At 36.4% G+C, this 23005-nt stretch overlaps 2 protein-coding genes across 2 annotated transcripts in view; one reads left to right on the plus strand and one right to left on the minus strand.

Moving 5' to 3' along the window:
* LOC127631496 (LHFPL tetraspan subfamily member 6 protein) overlaps nt 1-12136 on the minus strand; it is a 95035-nt gene extending 82899 nt beyond the window's left edge. The window contains exons 1-2 of the mRNA XM_052109633.1: nt 11852-12136; nt 8885-9415 (exon numbers count right to left, since the gene is read on the minus strand). Of these exons, the coding sequence (XP_051965593.1) occupies nt 8885-9269 (385 nt within the window). The 5' untranslated portion in view covers nt 9270-9415; nt 11852-12136. The remainder of the gene's footprint in view (nt 1-8884; nt 9416-11851) is intronic.
* Nucleotides 12137-18876: 6740 nt separating this feature from the next.
* Nucleotides 18877-23005, plus strand: part of LOC127631479 (conserved oligomeric Golgi complex subunit 6-like) — a 109606-nt gene continuing 105477 nt past the window's right edge. Inside the window, exons 1-4 of the mRNA XM_052109610.1 lie at nt 18877-19073; nt 19725-19868; nt 21600-21671; nt 22515-22573. Of these exons, the coding sequence (XP_051965570.1) occupies nt 18918-19073; nt 19725-19868; nt 21600-21671; nt 22515-22573 (431 nt within the window). The 5' untranslated portion in view covers nt 18877-18917. The remainder of the gene's footprint in view (nt 19074-19724; nt 19869-21599; nt 21672-22514; nt 22574-23005) is intronic.

Below are 23005 nucleotides of genomic sequence, written 5' to 3' on the forward strand. Positions count from 1 at the left end.
TAAGTAAAAATACCATAAATGATCATATAACCTGTGTGCTATTTACCAAATATTTTGAAGCCATAAGACAGCTTTAAGTTCGGAAAATACCTAATTAAAGGGAAAGTTCTCTTTTATCATTTATTCACCCTCATGCCATCCCAGATGTGTATGACTTTCTTTCTTCAGCAGAACACAAACAAAGATTTGTAGAAAAACTTCTCATCTCTGTAGGTCCATACAATGCAAGTATATGGTGATCAGATTTTGTAGCTCCAAAAATCACATAATGGGAACATAAACGTAATCCATATGACTCCAGTGGTTAAATCCAAATCTTCAGAAGTGATATAATAGGTATGGGTGAGAAACAGAACAATATTTAAGTTATTTTTAATCTAAATCTCCACTTGAACCTTCACTTTCAGATGTGAAATTGAAACTAAACTGGAACTACATGTGACTTTCCTATGTAAAAGTGAAAGTGGAGATTTAGAGTAAAAAAGGACTTAAATTTTGTTCTGTTTCTCTCCCACACCTATTATATCGCTTATGAAGATATGGATTTAACCACTGGAGTCATCTGGATTACATTGATGTTTCTTTTAAGTGATTTTTGGAGCTATAAAAGGTCTGATCATCATTCACTTGCATAGTTAGGACCCAAAGAGCTGAGATAAACTTCTAAATATGTTTGCTTGTGTTCCGCTTAAGAAAGAAAGTCACACATCTGGGATGTCTTGAGAGTGAGTAAATGATGAAAGATTTTTATTTTATTTTAGGGTGTACTATCCCTTTAAGTGCATCACACCAGTAAAATATAGATTTTTTTTTTATTTACTTTTTTTTTCATTTTTGGAGCTTGGAAGTCTCATTCACCATTCACTTTTATTGTGACGAAAAGAGCAGACAAAATCATTCCTTTTGTGTTCCATAGAAGAAACAGTTTGCAACGACATAATGGTGGGAGAATATATTATTGTGATTATTGTTACAGATAAATTGTATTATATACTGAATATGAGTGTCTTTTATCATATTGCATTCAGCTTTTACAAAAACAAATCATATTGTGCTTCAGAACAGCCCTTACATATGGTAAAGTCATTGCAGTGCATTGTTTCTTGTGGCTTACTGCTTTAAAACACTCCCATCGACTCTGAGCCCACTGTGATTGCACAGTAAACATTTCAATTACAGGTGAAAAACTTCTATACATCAGCTGAAAGAGCTATGAATTGTTTTAATGATTCACCTTTACCTCAAACATTCCCATTTTCTCTAACCCATGCAGTTAAGTTCCATTTAAGAGAAACCTGAAAACATGCGTCATAAATCAGAAACAAATTTTCTCCACTGCTGCTTCTTTCATTTTAAGCTTGGCTGTGCAATAACAACCCCCTATGTCAGCGTGCTGCTTTTTGTGGAGTGCTGATTGTGAGGTCATACAGTGGTGTGGCCTGTTTGTCCCAGTGCTGCTGAAATCAAGGACTTAACAAACCATAGAGCTGAAATAACACTTCCTGTCTGTCCTTTAGCAGAGCAGACTTCCTGTTTGACTAAAACAAATCTCTGCTGAAGCTGGACATTCCAACACAAGCCACCTCTTTCTCTGTGTTTCCTGTGTTTCTCTCTCTCTCTCTGAATTCACAAGCTTTCTCTTCCTCCATTTCTATTATTTTGTATCATCTCTGGAGCAAATATATTAAACAATTGCACAATGTTTGGGTGCAGTATTTCAGCACAAAAGCCTGCATTTTATTCACCACCCACCCGCAATCCAGTTTAACCTGTTGCTAAATGTGCTAAAATAGCGCTGCGCCTTGAGAATTTGAAGTTCTTTTCAGTGCAAACACACCTCCTTTGATGCAGTTAGTGCAGAGTGCGGGCAGTAAACAGAATTTTATTTCAAATAAATATTTGTGTTCATTTTCTATGGGTCATAGCAGCAGACGTTCATCAAATGTTGATCAAATGATGAAGTAGAGAATAATCCAGATGTGCTGTAAAGCTCAAAGATGTAAGGATCACAGTGGTGCAGTGATGCTGTACAATACCAGTAAAATATGCCAGATTGCGGTAGTCTGCTTTATGTTCAACAATATAACACTCAGAAGACATTTTTTTTAATCATTATTACTGGTTTCTTCAGTATTTTTGATGTAGCTTATATCAAGCTAATTAATTTTTTAGCATTACCTGTGGGCATCTTCAGTCTAATTTAAATAGTTTATAGAGAAGTCTGATAATAATATGGATAAACCTATCTGGTTCAAACATGACGAGGATGTGATCAAAACACTGCGCTCGCAATGCAATTCTCAGCATTTTAAACAAGGTCAAGCTTCATTGATTTCATATAATATGTCCTGATATGTGATACCTCATCACTTTATCCACAATATCTGGACTAGATTTAGGTTTAATGGGATATTTGATGCAGTTTTAGATACAAACCTATTCAAGTTTGACTATTTCTCAATGTCAAGGCTCCTCCATCAATGGCTAAACTAAGAGTCTAAACTAAGAAACAGCAGGCTCAGATGAAGGATTTATTGAGTTTGTTTGGGAACTGTTGCTCAAATTGCCACATAACAGTATGAAATTACAGGGAGCATATAAACCAAGAGCAATAAAGATATCACATTAAAAGGCTTTTAAAGGGATAGTTCACCCAAAAATGAAAATTCTCTCATCATTTACTCACTCTCATGCCATTCCATATGTGTCTTCTGCTGATTTTTAGAAGAATATCTCAGCTCATTAGGTCCTTACAATGCAAGTGAATGGTGACCAGAACTTTAACTCTCCAAAAATCACCTAACATCAGCATATTAGTAATCCATACGACTCCAGTGGTTTAATTCATATCTATAAGTGGTGTGGGTGAAAAATAGCTCAATATTTAAGTCCTTTTTTACAAGAAATCTCCACTTTTACATCCACGTTCTTCTTTTGCTTTTTGGCGATCCGCATTCTTCGTGCATATCGCCACCTACTGGCTGGTCAAAGATGGAGATTTATGGTAACAAAAAATAAATAAAAAAACGTGCTCCAAACAAATCAACCATTCAATACAAGTTACTCGGCACCATTCAAAGAATAAACAGTGAGCAATTCATCATTGTTTGAATCACAAAAGCGCACAACAATGAATCATCTGATGTTATTCAGCCCGACAAGTTCAGAAAGCGTCATATGGGATGTCTGACAGACAGACAGACAAATCTAGTCAAGAAAACTCCAGGAAAGTGAAAGATTCGGATAATATCAGCCTTTTTACACTATGTGAACAATTTACTCATGACTTTTCCCAATGACTTTTAAATTGCATTTTAAATATGAAAAATACAATTTAAATAATAATGAAACTTTTGGTAAATTACACCTTTAAAAGAGCATTTATTAATTGAATTTTGTTTTCCATTTGCCAATGGAGTTAAAAAGCGTCATCTTTACTTCAAATTAACTTTTGACTGAATTTTAAAACACAACATTTTGACACACAATGGCCTTCTGCAAAGGCAAATGCTGTTAATAAATGTATAATGGATTCAATTTTTTTCAAGTGATCCTTCTCGTCCTCCATTGTTTCAATTTATAAAATAACTTCAAGGCATTTCTGACCACCATGACAAGGACCCTTTGATTAATTTTTTAATAAAGGTGAAATTAAATTGCCTTATTCTGGAAGGGCATTGCAATGAATTGTATTCTCCTTGCAATTATAAGGGGAAAACATCATTCATGTTTGAAGGAACAAAGACAGACTTTTGAAAAAGAGGGCAAGAGGGGGGTTCTAATCAAAGATGTTTTTGGTGAAACATAAAGGGCTTATCATACTCATTATCAGTGAAACGGGCATGAGATGAATCAACGTGAACCGCAGGGAGGTGCTGTCTGTGCCAAAGCCCCGTTCCTCAGAGCATATACCTGCCAGACAGCACTCATTAACACTCCACAATAGAAATGAAAGGGACTCAATTGGCGGGGACAGCCGCGGTCCGGTGATTTAACATCAGGGCACTGTTCGCTTTCTCTTTCGCTCTGGGTCCCTCGCCATCTTTCTCTTAACCAGTATCTGTTGCTTTTCACTTCTGTCGGCCCCTCTTCCACTATCGTTCTGTCCCACAATTTCACACTATGCTTCAAATCACACAGCTATTTCAATGTCAAGAGTTTAACTGCAGCTCTCAAATGCTCTTTTAACTTTCTGAAACTCACAAAACATTATTTGATAATCCTGCATTTAGAAATTCAGATCACGCTGTATCCTCTCTGCATACCAAAAATGGACAGCACTATATTTACAGTACTGTTCTATATGTATGTACTATATAATTACAACAACTACAGTAATTACTAGGTACTAACCCTAAACCTAACCTTAACCCATATTAAGTACATATAGTCACCTAATGTTACTTTCTTGGGTAAGTGCACTGTAAGTAAGTATAATAAAATAAAGTGCAACCCAACAATTCTATTATTTGAAGTACGTTTTATTACCATCTAAATACCATGGCAATACCATATTTTTTAGGATATGTACCATGCTTTTACCAAGCTTTTGCCATGTTATCCTTTCAAATATGTTTTAATTAATCTAAAAACCACTGTAATACCATGGTATTCTTTGAAATGCTTTTTAATTAATCTAAATACAAAAGCATCACCATGTTGTTTAGACATGTATCATAGAATTATTTTAACATACCTTTCATTACCATCTAAATACCTGTTATGATCCCGTGTTGTCTGACCCGTGTTCTCTGTTTCACTCTCCACTGATCACGTTCCATGTCACATTTTCCTTGTTGTCCGCCCGTGTTTCACTGCCCTTCTATAAACTACATTTCCCACAATTCCCGACCTCCCTCACTGCCTGCACTCATCATTGTTCTCAACTGTGTCTCGTTTAGTCTTCATTGTGTCTGTGTATTTAACCCTGTTTGTTTCTCCATTCCCCTGTCGGTCTTTGATGTATGTAGATGCCTGGTTCCCGTGTTTTCCGTCGTTGGTTTCCCCACCTGTTAACTCCTTGTGTGCCTTTCGTGTTTTTGTTTTACTTTTTCCCATTGTGGATGTTTCATTTGTTCGTGTTTTTCCGTATTGCCCTTGTATTTCAATAAAGTCCCGCTGCATTTAGATCCTCGCCCCTCGTCTGCTTTCCTGCTCACCTACAAGCATAACAATACCATGGTAATACCATGTTTTAGGACAGGTACTATGCCTTTACCCTGGTGGTGCATAAGGTATTTTTATTTGCATCTAAAAATCATAGTAATACCATGGTATTCTTTGAAATACCTTTTAAAATTTGAACAAAAAATCATTAAAAAAAACATGGTATTCTTTTGGTTTCTTTGAAATGCTATTTAAATACTCCAATGGTAATGTTTTTTGGACATGTATCATGGTATTCTTTGACACACCTTTCATTATTACCTAAATATCTTGGTTTTTACCATGGTAGTCCTTAAAGTCCTTAATCTATTCAAATTATAGTAATACCACAATATTACATGAAGTACCTTTTAATTTACAAAAAATCCAGGAAAATTCCATGGTATTCTTTGTAGTACTTTGGAATACATCAAAATACTTTTCTTTCTTTTTACATGTATCATGGTATTATTTGAATAACTTTTCATTCTGCACCATAGCATTACCATCTGATACCATCACCGTCCAACACTACCGCCACAGTACTTTTTTCAGTGGTTTGCATTATAGTAATGCAACACAGATAAGACATGGTACATCCATCACTTACATGCCTCTGAATCACCCACCTAGAACATTAAAACCCTTCGTATTACTATTAGATTAAAGCATCCCATTTCAGACTTTCTCAGTCTGTTAAAATATGCATTAAAAAATCCCCAGAGAAACCAAGAGAGAGAGTCAGAGATATCTAAATAACAGTAAAGTGGTTGCTAGGTCTACCTCAGTTACTCTAAGTGACAACAAATACCACTACGCCAGTTTCAGAAGAAATAAATATGACTAACTTTCAACTTCTATTGATTGTAAGTGAAAAACTGCTGATAGGAAGCATGACGTTTGCTTACATCAGCCACAGCATTAGTAAGACTGTCTCCTCTACACTGTTAGATAAAGGCAGCACTGTATCAAACATAACAGGAAGTGATGCGTTCAGCAGCCCTGCAGCCCTGTAACCTCCTTGTGTCTCTCTCTCTTAAGACACTGTCTCTTAGCTAAAAGTGACAATGGACACCTCAACTGTATACAGCTGCCATGAACAAATGATGACACACCTGGACAGCTGACTGCAGATCAGGTAGAATCGACCCTGACATAGTTGGCTTTGGGGCAAATCTGATGTCAGGTCTGTTATGAGGACACATTTGAATTGATTGATACACGAGGACAACATCGAAAAATGTTTTGTTTAGATGATTTTGTCCATTAGGAATTGAGTGGATTGTGAAAAAGGGGCGTTACATTCCAAAACGGAGAGGATGGGTCAAAATGTAAGAGGGATTGTTAACTTAAGCTAAAAATAATAGTCATTTTAGAGGTGGGGAATGTTATTAAATTTTGATGAAGAAATTATGATTTTTTATTTTATTTTTTTTATAATTAAAGGGGTCATGACATGCCTTTTTTGTTGTTTTAATATGTTCCCTTTTGGTGCTGCTTCTCCTTTACGACTTGACAGTAAACGCCCACTGCTATGATTGGCTCTCTGCTTTTGACTGACATGCTCACTTATTGCCATCTCACTGCTCACACCTACTGGGCGGGGCTACAGAAGTGATAAAGAAAAGTAGATGATGATGTGTTGTTGTGGAGGCGTTCAGATTCAAATGTCTGCCATGCATATGTGACATCACAATGTAGTGGAAGTAGTAAACAAGTCTTTTTGGCAGCTTGGTTTCAACAAATGCTCTCTTTGCAGTGAGGAGGGAGTTTTGAGTCCTGAAACTTACCGTATGTTTTTATAATACAATGACCTCTAACATGGTAATTTGATTCCTCATGACATGACCCCTTTAAAGAAATAAACATGTTTTTTCTTGAATAACTTGCATCAAATAATTGTGCTTTGTGCATTTATAATAAGACCATGAATGTGCAAACCAAATCAATTTGGGGTCAATTTTGATTTCATGTTGACTTCAAAAAAGCCTAATCAGCAGTATGCATGGGGGTTTGCACATACCTCAAACTAATGAGAATAAAGATGAGCTTGTGCCTCTTAGACTGATGTGATAGGAAATAATGTGTTCAGCAAATGAAGATAAGTGTAAAAGATCAGGAATCCAAGACTTTTCACATTAAGAACCACAGCAAAGTTATGAAACTTATTTTTCTCAAAAACCCCATGCAGGAATTGTTTCACTTTCTCACTTCACCCACAAGGCACTCAGAGCAGCTAATAAAAGGCACCTTGCAGGCAAGAACTAGACACACTGAGTTTGGAATTACAGCCTCCCTGCCTCAGTCTAAACTCAATCAAGTTCCCTTCACTTTCTCTTTATTGAAGCAAAGGCACCCTGAATCACACTGTCTGGAATCATTGTTCACTGAACTAGAGAGAAAAGGGGAAAAGGGCTTGAACTTGACGACTCTTCATTATAATAGACACAATTAATTCTGGTAATGTGAGAATAGTCAATGTGTGACATAATATTACAATCAATAATAAACTTGACATATGCTTGTTGATCTGAATGCAGTCCATTTTATGACATACTGTAGTTTGTACACTATATTGCAGGTATAATACGTCTCAATACACTTGAGTCAACATGAAGCATTAAAATATAACATTTAAAGCCATCTGCTATTACACACTTCTTAATGATAACAACAATGTAATTATTTTAATAATCTAGCTATATTGTAAACGTATATACATACTACATAGCAAGCACATAATGGTTGCAATACTCTTGCAAATGGATTTCATTTAAATATAACACTTATGATGACCTTTATGCAATTATAGTAATTGCATAATTTAGTTAGAGACTTATAAGGCAACATACTACAAAGAATGCATATGTTATAAAGCTCATATAAATACTTAAGCCTACACATGACAAAATATAACACTTCAGGTTGCCAATTACATACCTCCAATAAACTTCTGACCTTCATACTATTATTTTATATTACTTTTTATACATTTTATAACAATCATAAAATGTTTGCAATATGCTTACACTGCAGTACTGTTATAAATCTGTTATAAATCTGTTATAAATCTTCAGGTGAACTGATACAGTTAGACATAAATTATTTGAAGACCTATATTCTTTATAAAGTACATGTTCGCACTACACTACCATACTTGTGAAGCTGTTATAAAGGTGTTATACATGTGTAACAAAGCATTTATAACATTTCAAGTTATAAAGTAGTAATTGTAATGACATAATTTAGCTAAAACCTATATACTTTAAAAAGCACATATTTGCACTACACTTTCACATTTGTAAAGGTAATATAAAGGTAATATAAAGGTGTTGTAAAGCTGTTATAAAGGTAGTATAAAGGTGTTGTAAAGCTGTTCTAACATTTCAGGTTAAATGCAGGTATTATAATGGTATAATTTAACTGGAGACTTATACAGTTTTTTAAAAGCACATTTTATACTACATTCTCACACTTGATACTACATTCTGCACACTTGTAAATCTGTTTAAAAAGCTGCTATAACAGTGTAATAAAGCTTTTATAACATTTCAAGTTGAGGCAGTTATAGTAAATATACTATTTAGATGAAGATCTATACACTTTGAAAAGCCAATGCTTGCACTACACTTTTATGCTTGTAAAGCTGTTATAAAGGTGTTATAAAGCTGTGGAAGTGGCTCCATTCACCCTATTGCATATAAATATAACACTTTCAGGTTGACAGTGCATCACTTACCTCCAACAAACTGTAAACCCCCGGCTGCACGTCCAATGGTTCTGGAAATGAGGTCTGATATGCAGCACCCCATGAGTGCCGTCAGTGCCACCAGCAAAAGCAGTCCGCATCCGATCCCTGTCACTATCGTACAGATCCGCCACTCCATGCTCGGAATGCCCTGAAAGCTTGCATAGCGCCCACACTGCTCCAGCATGACTGTGGCCTGCTTCTCTTCGTCCCGGACGGGATAAGAGCACCGCCGGAAAGTGCCAAAAGACACCAGTTTATCCATCTGAGAGCCTAACAGCCAGTATGGCATGAAAAAGCCCACACAGGAGGCTGCCGCACTCAACAGGGACACCAGAGTCCAGATCATTCCTGTACATGTCAGGCTGGATGCCATGCTGAAGAAATTGCTTTGGATATTTGACACACCTGAGTCCTTGTAAAAAGAGGATGGCACAAAATATAATTCCTAATCCCTTGTTGGAAGAGGATGTCTATCTCCATACAGTCTTCATCATGGTTCACTGTTTTGTGTCCTTTTACCTGAGAAAGAAACAAAAATGTTATCTAAATCTATGTAGTTACTGTATACTAACAAATATTATTTAATGCCCAGAGTGCCCCAAAATTGAAAATTCTCTCATCAATAACTCATCCTCATGCCATCCCAGATGTGTATGACTTTCTTTCTTCTGCAGAACACAAATGAAGATTTTAGAGGAATATCTCAGCTCTTTTGGTCCATACAATGCAAGTGAATGGTGACCAAAACTTTGAATCTCCAAAACTCACATAAGGTCAGCATAAAAACAATCCATAAATCTCCAGTGTTAAATCCATGTCCTCAGAAGTGAAATGATAGGTGTGGGTGAGAAACAGATCAATATTTTTTTTTTACTATAAAAATCCACTCTCACTTCCACATTCTTATTCTTTTGTTTTCTTCTTTTTCTCCTTTTCTCAAGTTTGCATTCTTTGTGCATATTGCCACCTACTGGTCGGACTGGTCAAAGGTGGAGATTGATAGTAAAAAAGGACTTAAATATTGATCTGTATCTCTCCTACACTTATCATATTACTTTTATGCTACCTTTATGTGATTTTTGGAGCTTAAACAATTTGGCACCCATTCACTTGCATTGTATGGGCCAAAAGAGCAGATTAATTATTCTAAATCTTTATTTGTGTTCTCAGTTATACCTTCACTTTTCTAACCATTTTTGCTATAAAAAACAAGATGATTTCAGTATGTATGAACACAGATATGTGATATGTGATATTGTGATATGTAGGCATATCAATATTTTTGTAATTTAAAACCTAACAATTTTTGTGTGTGCATGTGAAATTGTTTTGCTTGAAAACTGTACTTGTGCTATTTATTCCAAATATATGCAACTATATTTTGTTATCTAATTATATTGTGCATTTTTAAGTGTGGCTTAAGTGCCCAAATATGTTGGAGGGAAATTTAAGAGGTCAATAGTTTCAAGTAATGTTATTATTTGAATGAAGATTAATTAATTTTAAGCAATCTACATTAGGGCTGCACAATTATTCGAAAAACAGTCGAGATTATGGCTACTGTAATTAATCGTGTAAAGTGTCAATTAAATCATTCCATTTAAGTTACTCCTGATATGTGTGTGTGTGTGTGTGTGTGTGTGTGTGTGTGTGTGTGTGTGTGTGTGTGTGTGTGTGTGTGTGTGTGTGTGTGTGTGTGTGTGTGTGTGTGTGTGTGTGAGTGTGTATTTATCACTTTGTGGGGAACAAATGTCCCCATAAGGATAGTAAAACTCAAAATGTTTGACCTTGTGGGGGCATTTTGTCGGTCCCCATGAGGAAAACAGCTTATAAATCATACTAAATTATGTTTTTGGAAAATGTAAAAATGCAGAAAGTTTTCTGTGAGGGTTAGGTTTAGGGGTAGGGTTAGAGGATAGAATGTAAAGTTTGTACAGTATAAAAATCATTACGTCCCCATAAAACATGGAAACCCAACGTGTGTGTGTGTGCGAGCGTGCATGTGTGCGTGTGTTTTTTGTCTGCTGTTTTGACTGTGCAAAAATGCAATGACAAATCAGAAGTGTTTAGATTACAGAAGTCTATCAGCAAATCAGTAACAGCAAACCTGGTATTCTGTAAGTGTTGCCCACCTTGTTTATAATTGAATCAACATTTGAATAACACTTTCTTTCATGCAAATAAATAAATTCATGAACACAGCTCTCTGCTTCTCCTGGACGTATTGCCTACATAAAGAATATTGCATGCTTTTGCCCCACACAAAATAAGTATTTTTAAGTCAATTCTATTCATTTAAATTATCGCAATATTAAGGGAAATAAAAGACAATTGTGACTTTTGTCAGAATTGTGCAGCCGTAGATTACTCTACAGTGTAATTTGATCATGTTTGTTCATGTAATGTAGGCCAATACAGTAAAGGGAAAGTTGTTGCCCGACTTGTTCTGAATTTGAATGCACATTGATTAATGTTAGACAAGATACTGTATAATACAACAGAAGGCTATTATTTGTTAAGGTTATACGACTTACACTTTTACAAAGCATTAAAGTTGTTTAAATCGATATAGAGGTTATTTACACAAGACTCGAGTCTCACTAAAAAACGCAAGACGGAGCGTAACGGAATAAAACAGCGCGCAAGAGTCTCGAGACGCGTTCGAACCTCACGCGCCGTCTTAAAAACTCAACGATGCTGTCTGAGTTTGACACAGAAAGAGGGTCTAACACCTCATATTTACACTAAAGATAGGCTAACCGATGGAAAAGGAAAGAAAATTGAAAACAAAGAAAAGAAATTCTGTTTTGCAAATCTCCGACAGACTAATCATCTATTAATAGGCAGTGATGCATGCTTGACAGCCCTGCGTACTCTTGCTTTCCAAATGAGAAGCAAGCAGTCATGCAATGCAATGCGTAAACAAAATCACCATAAAAGCACCCTATAACTTACACCGATATCTCCTATCTGATGTTTTAATTCAAACTCAGGTCCAGCTGCATGGGACCGTGGACAAAAATAAACTTTGTCCGGTGAAGTGGGCGCCACTGGGGGTGTGAGCACATATAACAAGCCTTAAATTCCTTCAGATGCCCTCTATTGAGTTCCCCTGGTGTCTTTCTGCGTAGTCCACTGTCACTCCTGTTGGGAAAGCGGTGAAATAATCCCAGCGGGTTTAATAGGAGACGCAAAACGTGAAAGTGCGTGTCCCTGTACAGAGCGCAGGAACAGCAGCAGTCAGACTGTGAGTGAATGTGTGTGAGACTGTGCGCTTTCACTCACGCTAGTCTCCGCCCACAGGCTGCTCATGCACCCTTACTAATGCCTTTGAAGTCGGGGCTAGTTGTCACACTCTTTCCTCAAGTGAATATTTCCAGAGGTTCATTTTTGAAAGTCAGTTTCTGTAAGCACTCACCTTTAATAATAATTCTGCCTTCATATAATCACCTTCATGTTGTTCCATCCCGACTTTCTTCTGTGGAAGAATGTAAAACTAAATGCAAAATAGTCCAACATCTGCTTTTGTGTAGGCTAGTACATACAAAAGAAAGTCATAATGATAATATCATTTTTTTTTTTTATTTTGGGGTGAACTAATCATTTGTTTTGGCTAAAAGACTTTTCCACCATTATTGACCAGGCAAAAAGATAAACCTATGATGGGGCATGTTGTCACACTGTATGGGCTAATTTGTTGCATTGAGAATTGACACTTGACATTTTTGAAGAATACCTATTTGTGAAATATGAAATAGTATCTAAAAGTTATTAAAATCTATTATTTTTACAACATATGCATACTTAAAATGTATTTTAAATGAATGGCTTTTCGGTTATTTATCTACAGTATATAGTAAAATGATTATGAAACACAGAACAATTCACAAAGCAGAATTGTGAGGTAGCATAAGAAAATACCAAACTAATGTTTTGACACTTGGCTTAATGTATGCAAGTGTGGTTGCATTATGTTCCCTTGCTTACTCATCACATTTATTAGCCACAAAACTCAAAATATTAGACATTTAGTTTGGATGACAGAATTTACAAAAATGGTCCTAATGTTAGATCTAGATGTTAAAACCAATATACACTGAGAACGTTTTTGCACACAGTTTTTCCAAGTACATTTTATTACTATAAAATGAAGTAAAATGGACGTTTCTTCATGACATAATATTGATTCAAATTAGTGAATATCTTTAGTTCAGTAATATTTTCTTTTAAACATTTTATTGAAACATGCCACATTTAGAACATTCGTTACAAACATATGTTTAAGCATTCACTGCATACACGTGAAAGCATTCCTAAGGAAAATGTGTTCTATTAAACAACCCTACCTTGAATTACTGGCAATAAAATCTGGCACCCCAACACTTGTTCTCAAAACACGATGACGGTAACAATCCACTGATCATTTTTTGATCCTGAATGTTTCATTATGAGTAGAAAATGAGCTTCACAAACCAAGAAGTTACCAAACACAACAACAAAATTAACAATAAAAACTGTGTAAATGAACTTGCAAACAGTGAAACCATACAAGCTCATTAATTACTGAAGCTCAGAGCATGTTGGGAAGACCAGCAAAAGTGAGACTGCAGCAAACCGGGTCTGATCATTCGCTACTGACTACATAATATTTATAAAATGTCCAATATTATCAGAAGAACTTGGACCACAAATAAACCCCACTTGATCTATATGTATAATAGATGTAGTTGGCCTGCTTAATCGATTAGTCCGAATTTTAGACAAAATTTTACATCTAACTGGATCAGGGAAATTGGACAATAACTTTTACACTCATTTGGGTCTTTATCTTTTTTAAGAATGAGACTGATCAGGGCTTGTGCCATGGTTGGCGGTAGTTCACCTTTCTTTAATGACTCTGTATAAACTTCTAACACAAGTGGAGAAAGTTCTGTGATATCTAAAATCTGCAACAAAACCATCTGGCCCCGGTGCCTTACCTGTTGGCAAAGCTTTAACTCAACAAGCTCCTCCAAAGAAATATCCATGTCTTTTTTGATAATTTGTCAATTTAGGAAGTTCTAATGGCTCTACGAAGTTGCTAATATCCTTATCCGTAGACAAAGACGTGGAGCTATAAAGATCGAAATAGAATTCTTTAAAGGCTTTATTAACATCTGTGTCAGAAGTAAATACATTGCCTCCAGAAGACTTCACTGAAGGAATGGTGGAAAAAACCCTCTATTTTATGTATCTGGCAAGTGGTTTCCCTGCTTTGTCCCTCGACTCAAAATATGCATTTGCATTTTAATTATTTGAATATATATATATTCGGATAATTAAAATGCATTGCATTCTTGTGGCAGAAGAGTTCATTTTTGATGTCAATACAAAAAACGGCTTTAGAATACAATGTATTTTTTAATTACCATATTATTGATCATAAGTCAGTCATTGGCATACAGTTCACAGCAATTCATTTCACAAGTGAATTTGTTAATCAGTTTGAGATTTATTATGAGGGCTTGTTTAATAGCCCGTCAATGTGCACCTGCATCAGACAGATGCTTGTGTAGTGTCTCGGGTGCGTTGCGTCATAAACATAAAATTTTTTAGGTCACTGTGTCCACTGTGTCAAGTTAAATATAGTTTAATACTTAGAACACATCTTGAGATCTCTTAGTTCGAATTTGTGCTCCATCAAATGTTTTGAACGCAAGAATGTAACAAATGTCTGTTTTGTGCTGTCTGGTTGTTTTCTTCGCTGTATAAACTGCACGATGCCACACAGCTGAAATTTAAATTACTGCCCTCTGGAGTAAACAGGTGGTACTACATGCTTGCATTTCTCAGGAATCTTCCTTATTACAATCCAGTGCATTGCCATTAATTGCGTTATTTTTTTGAACGCGTTATTTTTAATAAAATTAATCACACTGAATTAACGTGTTAAATCAGCAACCCTCTCTCTATATATATATATATATATACAGAGCCGGCCCAAGGCATAAGCGAACTAAGCGGCTGCTTAGGGCCCCGGTGGCCACTAGGGGGCCCCCAAGAGCACATGAAATGACAGCTTGATTTTAGTTTTTTTGTTTTGTGATTATACTGTCAATGGACAATGGTAATTATACAAAAATGCAATATTAAATGCAATATTATGTTAACGGGCTGCAGGATGCAAGCACATTCAGACAGCAAAACAGCAATGTCACATAAAAGGACATATCCTCTGGTGCAGAGAAAAGGAAAAAGAAGAAAACAAAGGAAGAGAAAAAACAGCACGATAAAGGTATGTTAAGTAGCTAGGCTTACGAGCTAACATTAGCTGGCTAGTTAGTTAACATAGCCTAGGTAGCATATCTTCTTTTTTAGGAAAGTTTGATTAAACATCTGTAAATAGCATCTTAATATATTATTAGTACAACATATTACTTAGCAAGTTTTAGATTTAAGTTTTTGTCTTCTGTGTAAAAATAACTTTCCTGGGTATATATTTTTGTAATAAAAATATGTTCTGTTGCATAAACTTTGTACTGATAACAACTTAACATAATTTACATTAGTCTACCATTTTGGGGTCTTTGCTATTATATTCCAATATCATTATGCCTCAGTTAGCTGTTATAGATTAAGAGTTGTTGTTTAGGTGTACAGATGTCTTGCTGCTGTGTATAATAATTTGTGTTGAGAAAATAACATTCTGTTCTGTCAAATATGTACTCTTATGAAACTTCCCTAAGAGCAGTGTTGAAATATTTTGGACGTGGGGCACAACCAACTCCACCTGCCCCAAGTGCCAGTGCTACAGCTGATGATGATTTTTCAACAATCCCAGATCAATATATTTATATGGATAAACCATGCCTTTGTTTTTGACAGACAGTTGCATTACCTTCTAATATGACATCTAACATGGCTAGCTTTTATTATTATTATTTTCATCTTTCATCAGGTCCATCCTCTGCATGCGAGGAGCACTTCCCAGCACGTGCATCCACTGATGTGGTCATCTATCCTGTCTGACTCAGAAAGGACTGATCTGGTAAGCAGAGTGCCACTACCTATAAAGGAAATCTTTACATTCCCTGAAAAACCTGATGGCCGAAGCTTCCTACAGAAAGTTAATTAATGGGGAAATAATGTAAGTGGAGCTGCTCACTTATTCAAAAAGAAATGATACTTTCTACAGCTTCTGCTGCAAATTGTTCTCTAGGAAGTACACAAAACTGGTAACAGAGGATCAACAGGATTGGGTAAATATAGGTGTGCTACTGTTACATTTAAAACCGTAGAAGGGTGAAATCATGCCAGGCAGACATTTGTATGTTGTAAGCAACACAGCTACAACTAATAAAATTGATAAGGGGTGTGTTAGATTTATAGTGTGCGAATAATCAAGCATTGACAATATTCAATCATATTGGCGGCACCGAAGGGCCCCCAAATCAAATTCTGCTTAGGGCCCCATAAAGGCTTGGGCCGGCCCTGTATATATATATATATATATATATATATATATATATATATATATATATATATAGTTATCTATTCGTTTTTTAACAGTTAGAGTAATTAGTCCTGTAGTTTTGCATGTTAACTCTTAAATGTATGGGTGTATCGCCAAATATTGTCACATCTTTAGCGACCCGACATGTGTATCTATCACAAATGGATCTACAAAATGCCCAGATAGTGTAACATTTTTAAAACATTGTCAAGACAATTAAAACATATTAGAATAGAATATATTTGGATATACATTTTATTGCTTTTTTCATATAGATATCCTATGTAAACTTATATAAATATGAAAGAATCATAAAAATATGATTCATGAAATGTAAAAAAAATAAAAATAACATATCTCAGGTCTCCAATGACCTTATAGACTTTTGGTAATTAAGCAGTTATAAAATATATTTTGTGCTACATTGCACTTTGATTGATACACTATTCAGAAAAGAAAGGTTGAGGAATACTAAAGAGATGTGGGCACAAAATATCGATGGGGTGGAATATGATCACAGGACAATAAAGTACAGAGGTATGCATTAAAGGGATCATGACATTACTTTTTTTTATTTATTTTAATATGTTCCTTTAGGTTCACTCATAATATGTTATGTTTACATTTTTTTTTAATATATTTATAAAATATTATCATTTTCCAATCTCATTCTGACCCTCTGTCAGAAACAGTCAGTTTTGGTGCTGCCTCTCCTTTAAGACTTGACAGTAAATGCCCACTGCTATGATTGGCTCTCTGCTGTTGACTGACATGCTCACAATGTAAAGGAAGTAGAAAGCGAGCCTTTTTGGCAGCTTGGTTTCAGCAAAAGCTCTTTTTGCAGTGAGGAGAAAGTTTTGAGTTCTGAAACTTACAGTATGTTTTTATAGACTATTTCAAAGACTGTTCGTCAGTTTAAGGGAGTGACGTCTTTTTCCCTTGAATATTTCTGGCTAGTTGTCAAACTTATTCAAATCAACAGCGGGAGTCGCTTCATTATAGTAACTTTTACACTTTTAACGTTACTACTGTTAACACGACTGTCATAAATAATGTCATCATTCAAATGTGGACCATGTTCAGTGGCTGGATACTCCCTTGATGCTTAGAACTAACGGAAATGAAAGCAACTGCAAATGGATGCATGGACCACTGCAGTGAAGCGAGACAGCTGAATACATGCAGCACTAACAACTGTAGTACACATCTTATCACTGCATGCATACGACATTTATGCCAGTTTGATAGGTAGAGCTCTAAAGGTGACTATAGATCTCTCCCAATATAATGAATGAAGCTGTGCAAGTTATTTATTTTGCATTTAGTCCATTACATGCTTTTATTAATAACGAGTTACAAATTAGGAACACACAAAAAATAAATCTTTACCTTGTCTGCAGGTCACGCAGACAGTTTCACTGAAAGGCTTCATTAATTATAATAGCAGTGATACAAGATTCCCGATCTCTCCACTGAGGAAGTAATTGTGAGCATCTTAACTATGACACGATTTCATCACTTCTCTCGTGCAGATGCTCAGTATCAACAACACATCTGGATAAGTTACTTCAGGTAACTGTTTGATATTCTTTTAGAAAATATATTAACTCATAGCCAGAACTGGACTGGGAAGAGTAATCGGCCGGGATTTTACATAGCAACTGGCCGTTTTGTGGTCCGTTCTGCATAACACGGCGGCTAATTTTAACTTATCGCGGCCTATATGCCCGTTTCTCGGCCGACCCACCGGCCCGCTCGGTTCTCCCAATGGTCAGTCCGCCCCTGATTGGCCCCAAAGTGTGTCGGCCCACCGGGAAAATGCCCGGTATGGCAGATTACCAGTCCAGCCCTGCTCATAACCTTTTTGAAATATACCGGAAGAGCTCCTAAGCCACCAGCGTTCTAATTCATTTGTTATTGTTTATATCTTTGAAATGGTCTGTAGTACAATGACCATTTTGATGCATGTAAAAAAAAACCAAGGGGAATTTGATTACTCATGTCATGACCACTTTTAAGGTGTCTGATTTCCTAAAAACGGCATGTATAATTATTACAAAAAGAATTAGATAAATGTTGTTTATAAAAGTTTTGGATGAAGTTTACAGTATAGCATATCACATTGCAAGACTCTGCTGTCATTGCTATGTCATGTCCAGGGCCGTAGCTAGTGGGGTGAAAGGTGGGAACGACTCAAATTTGAAATTGTATTTTTTAATAGGTAGCCTAAGGGGCCCAAAGCAAGATGGAGTCAGGGGGCCCAGAATTCCTGGCCCTGGCTGGTCATGTAATCTAACATTAATGGCAAACATTGTATGACAATAAGCTTAAATATCGGCATGCATGAAAAGACTGGCTATAGGAGTGATTAAGTGACCGTTTTCGGCTGAAAGGGGAATGTCATATTCTCAGTCATCTCATCTTGAGTCATACCATTGCGCTTCAAATGCGGAACCAAAGATTCGAGCTCTTGTTGCAGTGGGGAGGAATGATGTGCTACTCAAAACAGCTTCCTGGTGTTTGACGTGGATGTTGATGATGGCAGAAACTAAAGCAGCAGAACTGTCAACAGACACATCAAACCTTCTTATCTCTAACAGCGGCGGCAATGTACCCTCACAGCCAAATAACCCCCTGTCCCGAAAACTCAACAAGATCCTGGAGACCAGGCTGGATAACGACAGGGTCTGTGACAGCTTTAGTTCGGCGCTAAGCCATTCAGTGCACCTGTCATTTAAATACAGTTTACAATCAAAATTAATCAAATCAAATAAATAACAAAGTCTCTGAGACTGATATATATACCATATTATATTATAGATATCAATTATTTTGTTAAAATTATCAATGCTGCATCTGTGACGTAAACAGAGAGTAAAGTTCTAGACAAGATACTGTATGTGCAGCTCACTAACCAAAAACATACCATGGTATTACTGTTTTATTGGACATAGACCATATTAATATAATGTTTTGAACATGGTACAATTGTAATGTCATGTTTTTTTATTACATGTACCATGACAGTGCCTTCTGGAGTACCATTTAACTACCATGGGACATGAATAAGATAATCGTTAATTGTCTTGATATATGCTTGTTGATATATATTCTTTGGTCATGATATCATGATTATACCATGTTTTTTGTTAAACACAAATTTACTATGGTAATACTGTGTTTTTGGCATGTACCATGGTAATGTTGCTGTTATAAACATGTTATCTGATGTCTCTAGCTGTGATTTTCAAGCATCATATGCCTATGTGCAACATTGTGCATATGCAAAATCAGCATTAAATTACCTGTTGTCATCTTCTCAAATTGTGTCTATAGGAGATGCTGGAGGCATTGAAATCTCTCTCCGTGATCTTCAATGAGAACAGTCTGAGAACCAGGAGGAACCTGCGAGGAGACATTGAGAAACGCAGCCTGTCCATCAATGAAGAGTTTGTGCGGATATTTAAAGAAGTGACAGAGGTAAATCACAGGTTGAAATTGAGATTGAAGAGATTTCTGTAGAGGTGCACACATGGATGAAAGCTGTAGATATGAAGAGTATATACACTCACCTAAAGGATTATTAGGAACACCTGTTCAATTTCTCATTAATGCAATTATCTAATCAACCAATCACATGGCAGTTGCTTCAGTGCATTTAGGGGTGTGGTCCTGGTCAAGACAATCTCCTGAACTCCAAACTGAATGTCAGAATGGGAAAGAAAGGTGATTTAAGCAATTTTGAGCGTGGCATGGTTGTTGGTGCCAGACGGGCCGGTCTGAGTATTTCACAATCTGCTCAGTTACTGGGATTTTCACACACAACCATTTCTAGGGTTTACAAAGAATGATGTGAAAAGGGAAAAACATCCAGTATGCGGCAGTCCTGTGGGCAAAAATGCCTTGTTGATGCTAGAGGTCAGAGGAGAATGGGCCGACTGATTCAAGCTGATAGAAGAGCAACTTTGCCTGATATAAACACTCGTTACAACCAAGGTATGCAGCAAAGCATTTGTGAAGCCACAACACGCACAACCTTGAGGCGGATGGGCTACAACAGCAGAAGACCCCACCGGGTACCACTCGTCTCCACTACAAATAGGAAAAAGAGGCTACAATTTGCAAGAGCTCACCAAAATTGGACAGTTGAAGACTGGAAAAATGTTGCCTGGTCTGATGAGTCTCGATTTCTGTTGAGACATTCAGATGGTAGAGTCAGAATTTGGCGTAAACAGAATGAGAACATGGATCCATCATGCCTTGTTACCACTGTGCAGGCTGGTGGTGGTGGTGTAATGGTGTGGGGATGTTTTCTTGGCACACTTTAGGCCCCTTAGTGCCAATTGGGCATCGTTTAAATGCCACGGCCTACCTGAGCATTGTTTCTGACCATGTCCATCCCTTTATGGCCACCATGTACCCATCCTCTGATGGCTACTTCCAGCAGGATAATGCACCATGTCACAAAGCTTGAATCATTTCAAAATGGTTTCTTGAACATGACAATGAGTTCACTGTACTAAAATGGCCCCCACAGTCACCAGATATCAACCCAATAGAGCATATTTGGGATGTGGTGGAACGGGAGCTTCGTGCCCTGGATGTGCATCCCACAAATCTCCATCAACTGCAAGATGCTATCCTATCAATATGGGCCAACATTTCTAAAGAATGCTTTCAGCACCTTGTTGAATCAATGCCACGTAGAATTAAGGCAGTTCTGAAGGCGAAAGGGGTCAAACACAGTATTAGTATGGTGTTCCTAATAATCCTTTAGGTGAGTGTATGTATATATATATATATATATATATATATATATATATATATATATATATATATATATATATATATATACAGTTGAAGTCAGAAGTTTACATACACCTTAAATATATGAATATATGAGGTTATATATTTAACCTCAGTTTTTCACAATTCCTGACATTCCTCTGCATGTAAATATATATTCCCACTAAAATAATGCATGTTTTAACAAATTATTATAAACCATCCCCAATGAAGAATTACTATAAATGTTTTGCACAGATAATAGTTTAATCACAACCAGCATGTATTATAAAGCTACAAACAGCATGAGTGTCTGGTCACTGTCACCACTGCAGATTGTTTCTCATGTACAACACAAAATAACACTGCTGTGAGGGTGCTTCTACAGGTATAAAAGTCTTGATTCTCAACTGTGTCTTTCTATAGGAACTAGAAAATGTGCATGAAGATGTTCAAGCCATGAGCTCCTGCTGTGAAGAAATGACCAACAGATTAAAGGTTTGCTTTTGTATTTTACTTACTGTATGTGCTTCATAGGCTTACTGTATACTTTCAAGTCTTTGAATGGGTAGTTGACACATTACATAAGTGGACTTTATTTTTTATCAACAAGAAGAAAGGCAAACTGTATATCTTAAAGCTGCATTACGGAAGACTTTTGGATTAAAAATGAACGAAAGTCAGTTATTGAGCGAGTAAATAAATTTGTGTTCCAAGCCCTGTCCTATACACTATATGCGCAAGGTACTACTAGGTAGTCAATTTTGTCAATCTTCCTCAAAGCAAGTAAAATCTTGATTTTAAATGCTTAACGGAATAACAAAAGACATCATGACTCTGATTCTTTAGGTAAAACTTATTTGGTGTTCACAGGTAACCGCAAACCATTAGATTCATCCTCGCGGAAGAGCAGTGCCGAAGCACAACAGATGAAAAAAACAAAACAAAACAAAACAATTGTGTTCCTCTGCAAGTTAATTGCAATTTTAGGTTTCAACCACAGATGTTGACAAAAAAGTTCTGTTTTATAGCTTTAAAGTTTTTCATCATTTTAGTCACTTTCGCCTTCGCTATTTCATTTTAAATGGTTCTGCAGTGTGACAAATTAATTTTTTAAACGTACAGTAATTCCATAAGGCCTCTCAGTCAACATGAGCTGCTAAAAAGATGGAGATTAGCCAGATAGAACTGCAGGATATGCCAACTTTCCAAAAGTATTTCATGTTAAGTACCCAAATAGTTTCTATTATTCTGTTTAACAATAAATAAAAATTATAAAGCTGAAGGATGAAGATGCTTGTTTTTCAAATACTTGCTATCATGTTCTCTTCCTGTCAACAGGCGGCCAAAGAACAAACCCAGGACTTGATTGTGAAAACCAACAAACTTCAAGGAGAAAAGTGAGTTTGATATAATGCTCTGTGATATGAACATAATGATGAATTTACCAAAGCGCGTCAACAGCACATATTAAAGGTCTTGTTTGGGTGGCCTTTTCAGACTGATTTTCTCATTGTGAAATCGGAAAGAGCAGGTTGACTTTTCTCTAGCTGAAATATTTCTGTGCTTACCGAAATTTGAAACGCTGCCTCCAGTGGCCAAAGCAGAAAGTACTGTTGGGCGGATGAGCATGTGTGGAGCCAAAAGCGAGTTGTGAAGCAAGTTGTTTTCAACTGCACAGGCTGCAGTGAAGTGAAATGCATATTTTATAAACTGTAGAGTGCAAAGTTATGAGGTAGAGAATCAGACCAGCTCAATGCAAATGTCTATGAATACAGTACAAGGTGCAAATGAAGAAGTATAAAACTGAAGGTGCATTGTACAGAATGAAG

Source organism: Xyrauchen texanus, chromosome 38, assembly GCF_025860055.1.
Source record: "Xyrauchen texanus isolate HMW12.3.18 chromosome 38, RBS_HiC_50CHRs, whole genome shotgun sequence".
Classification (NCBI taxonomy): Eukaryota; Metazoa; Chordata; class Actinopteri; order Cypriniformes; family Catostomidae; genus Xyrauchen; species Xyrauchen texanus.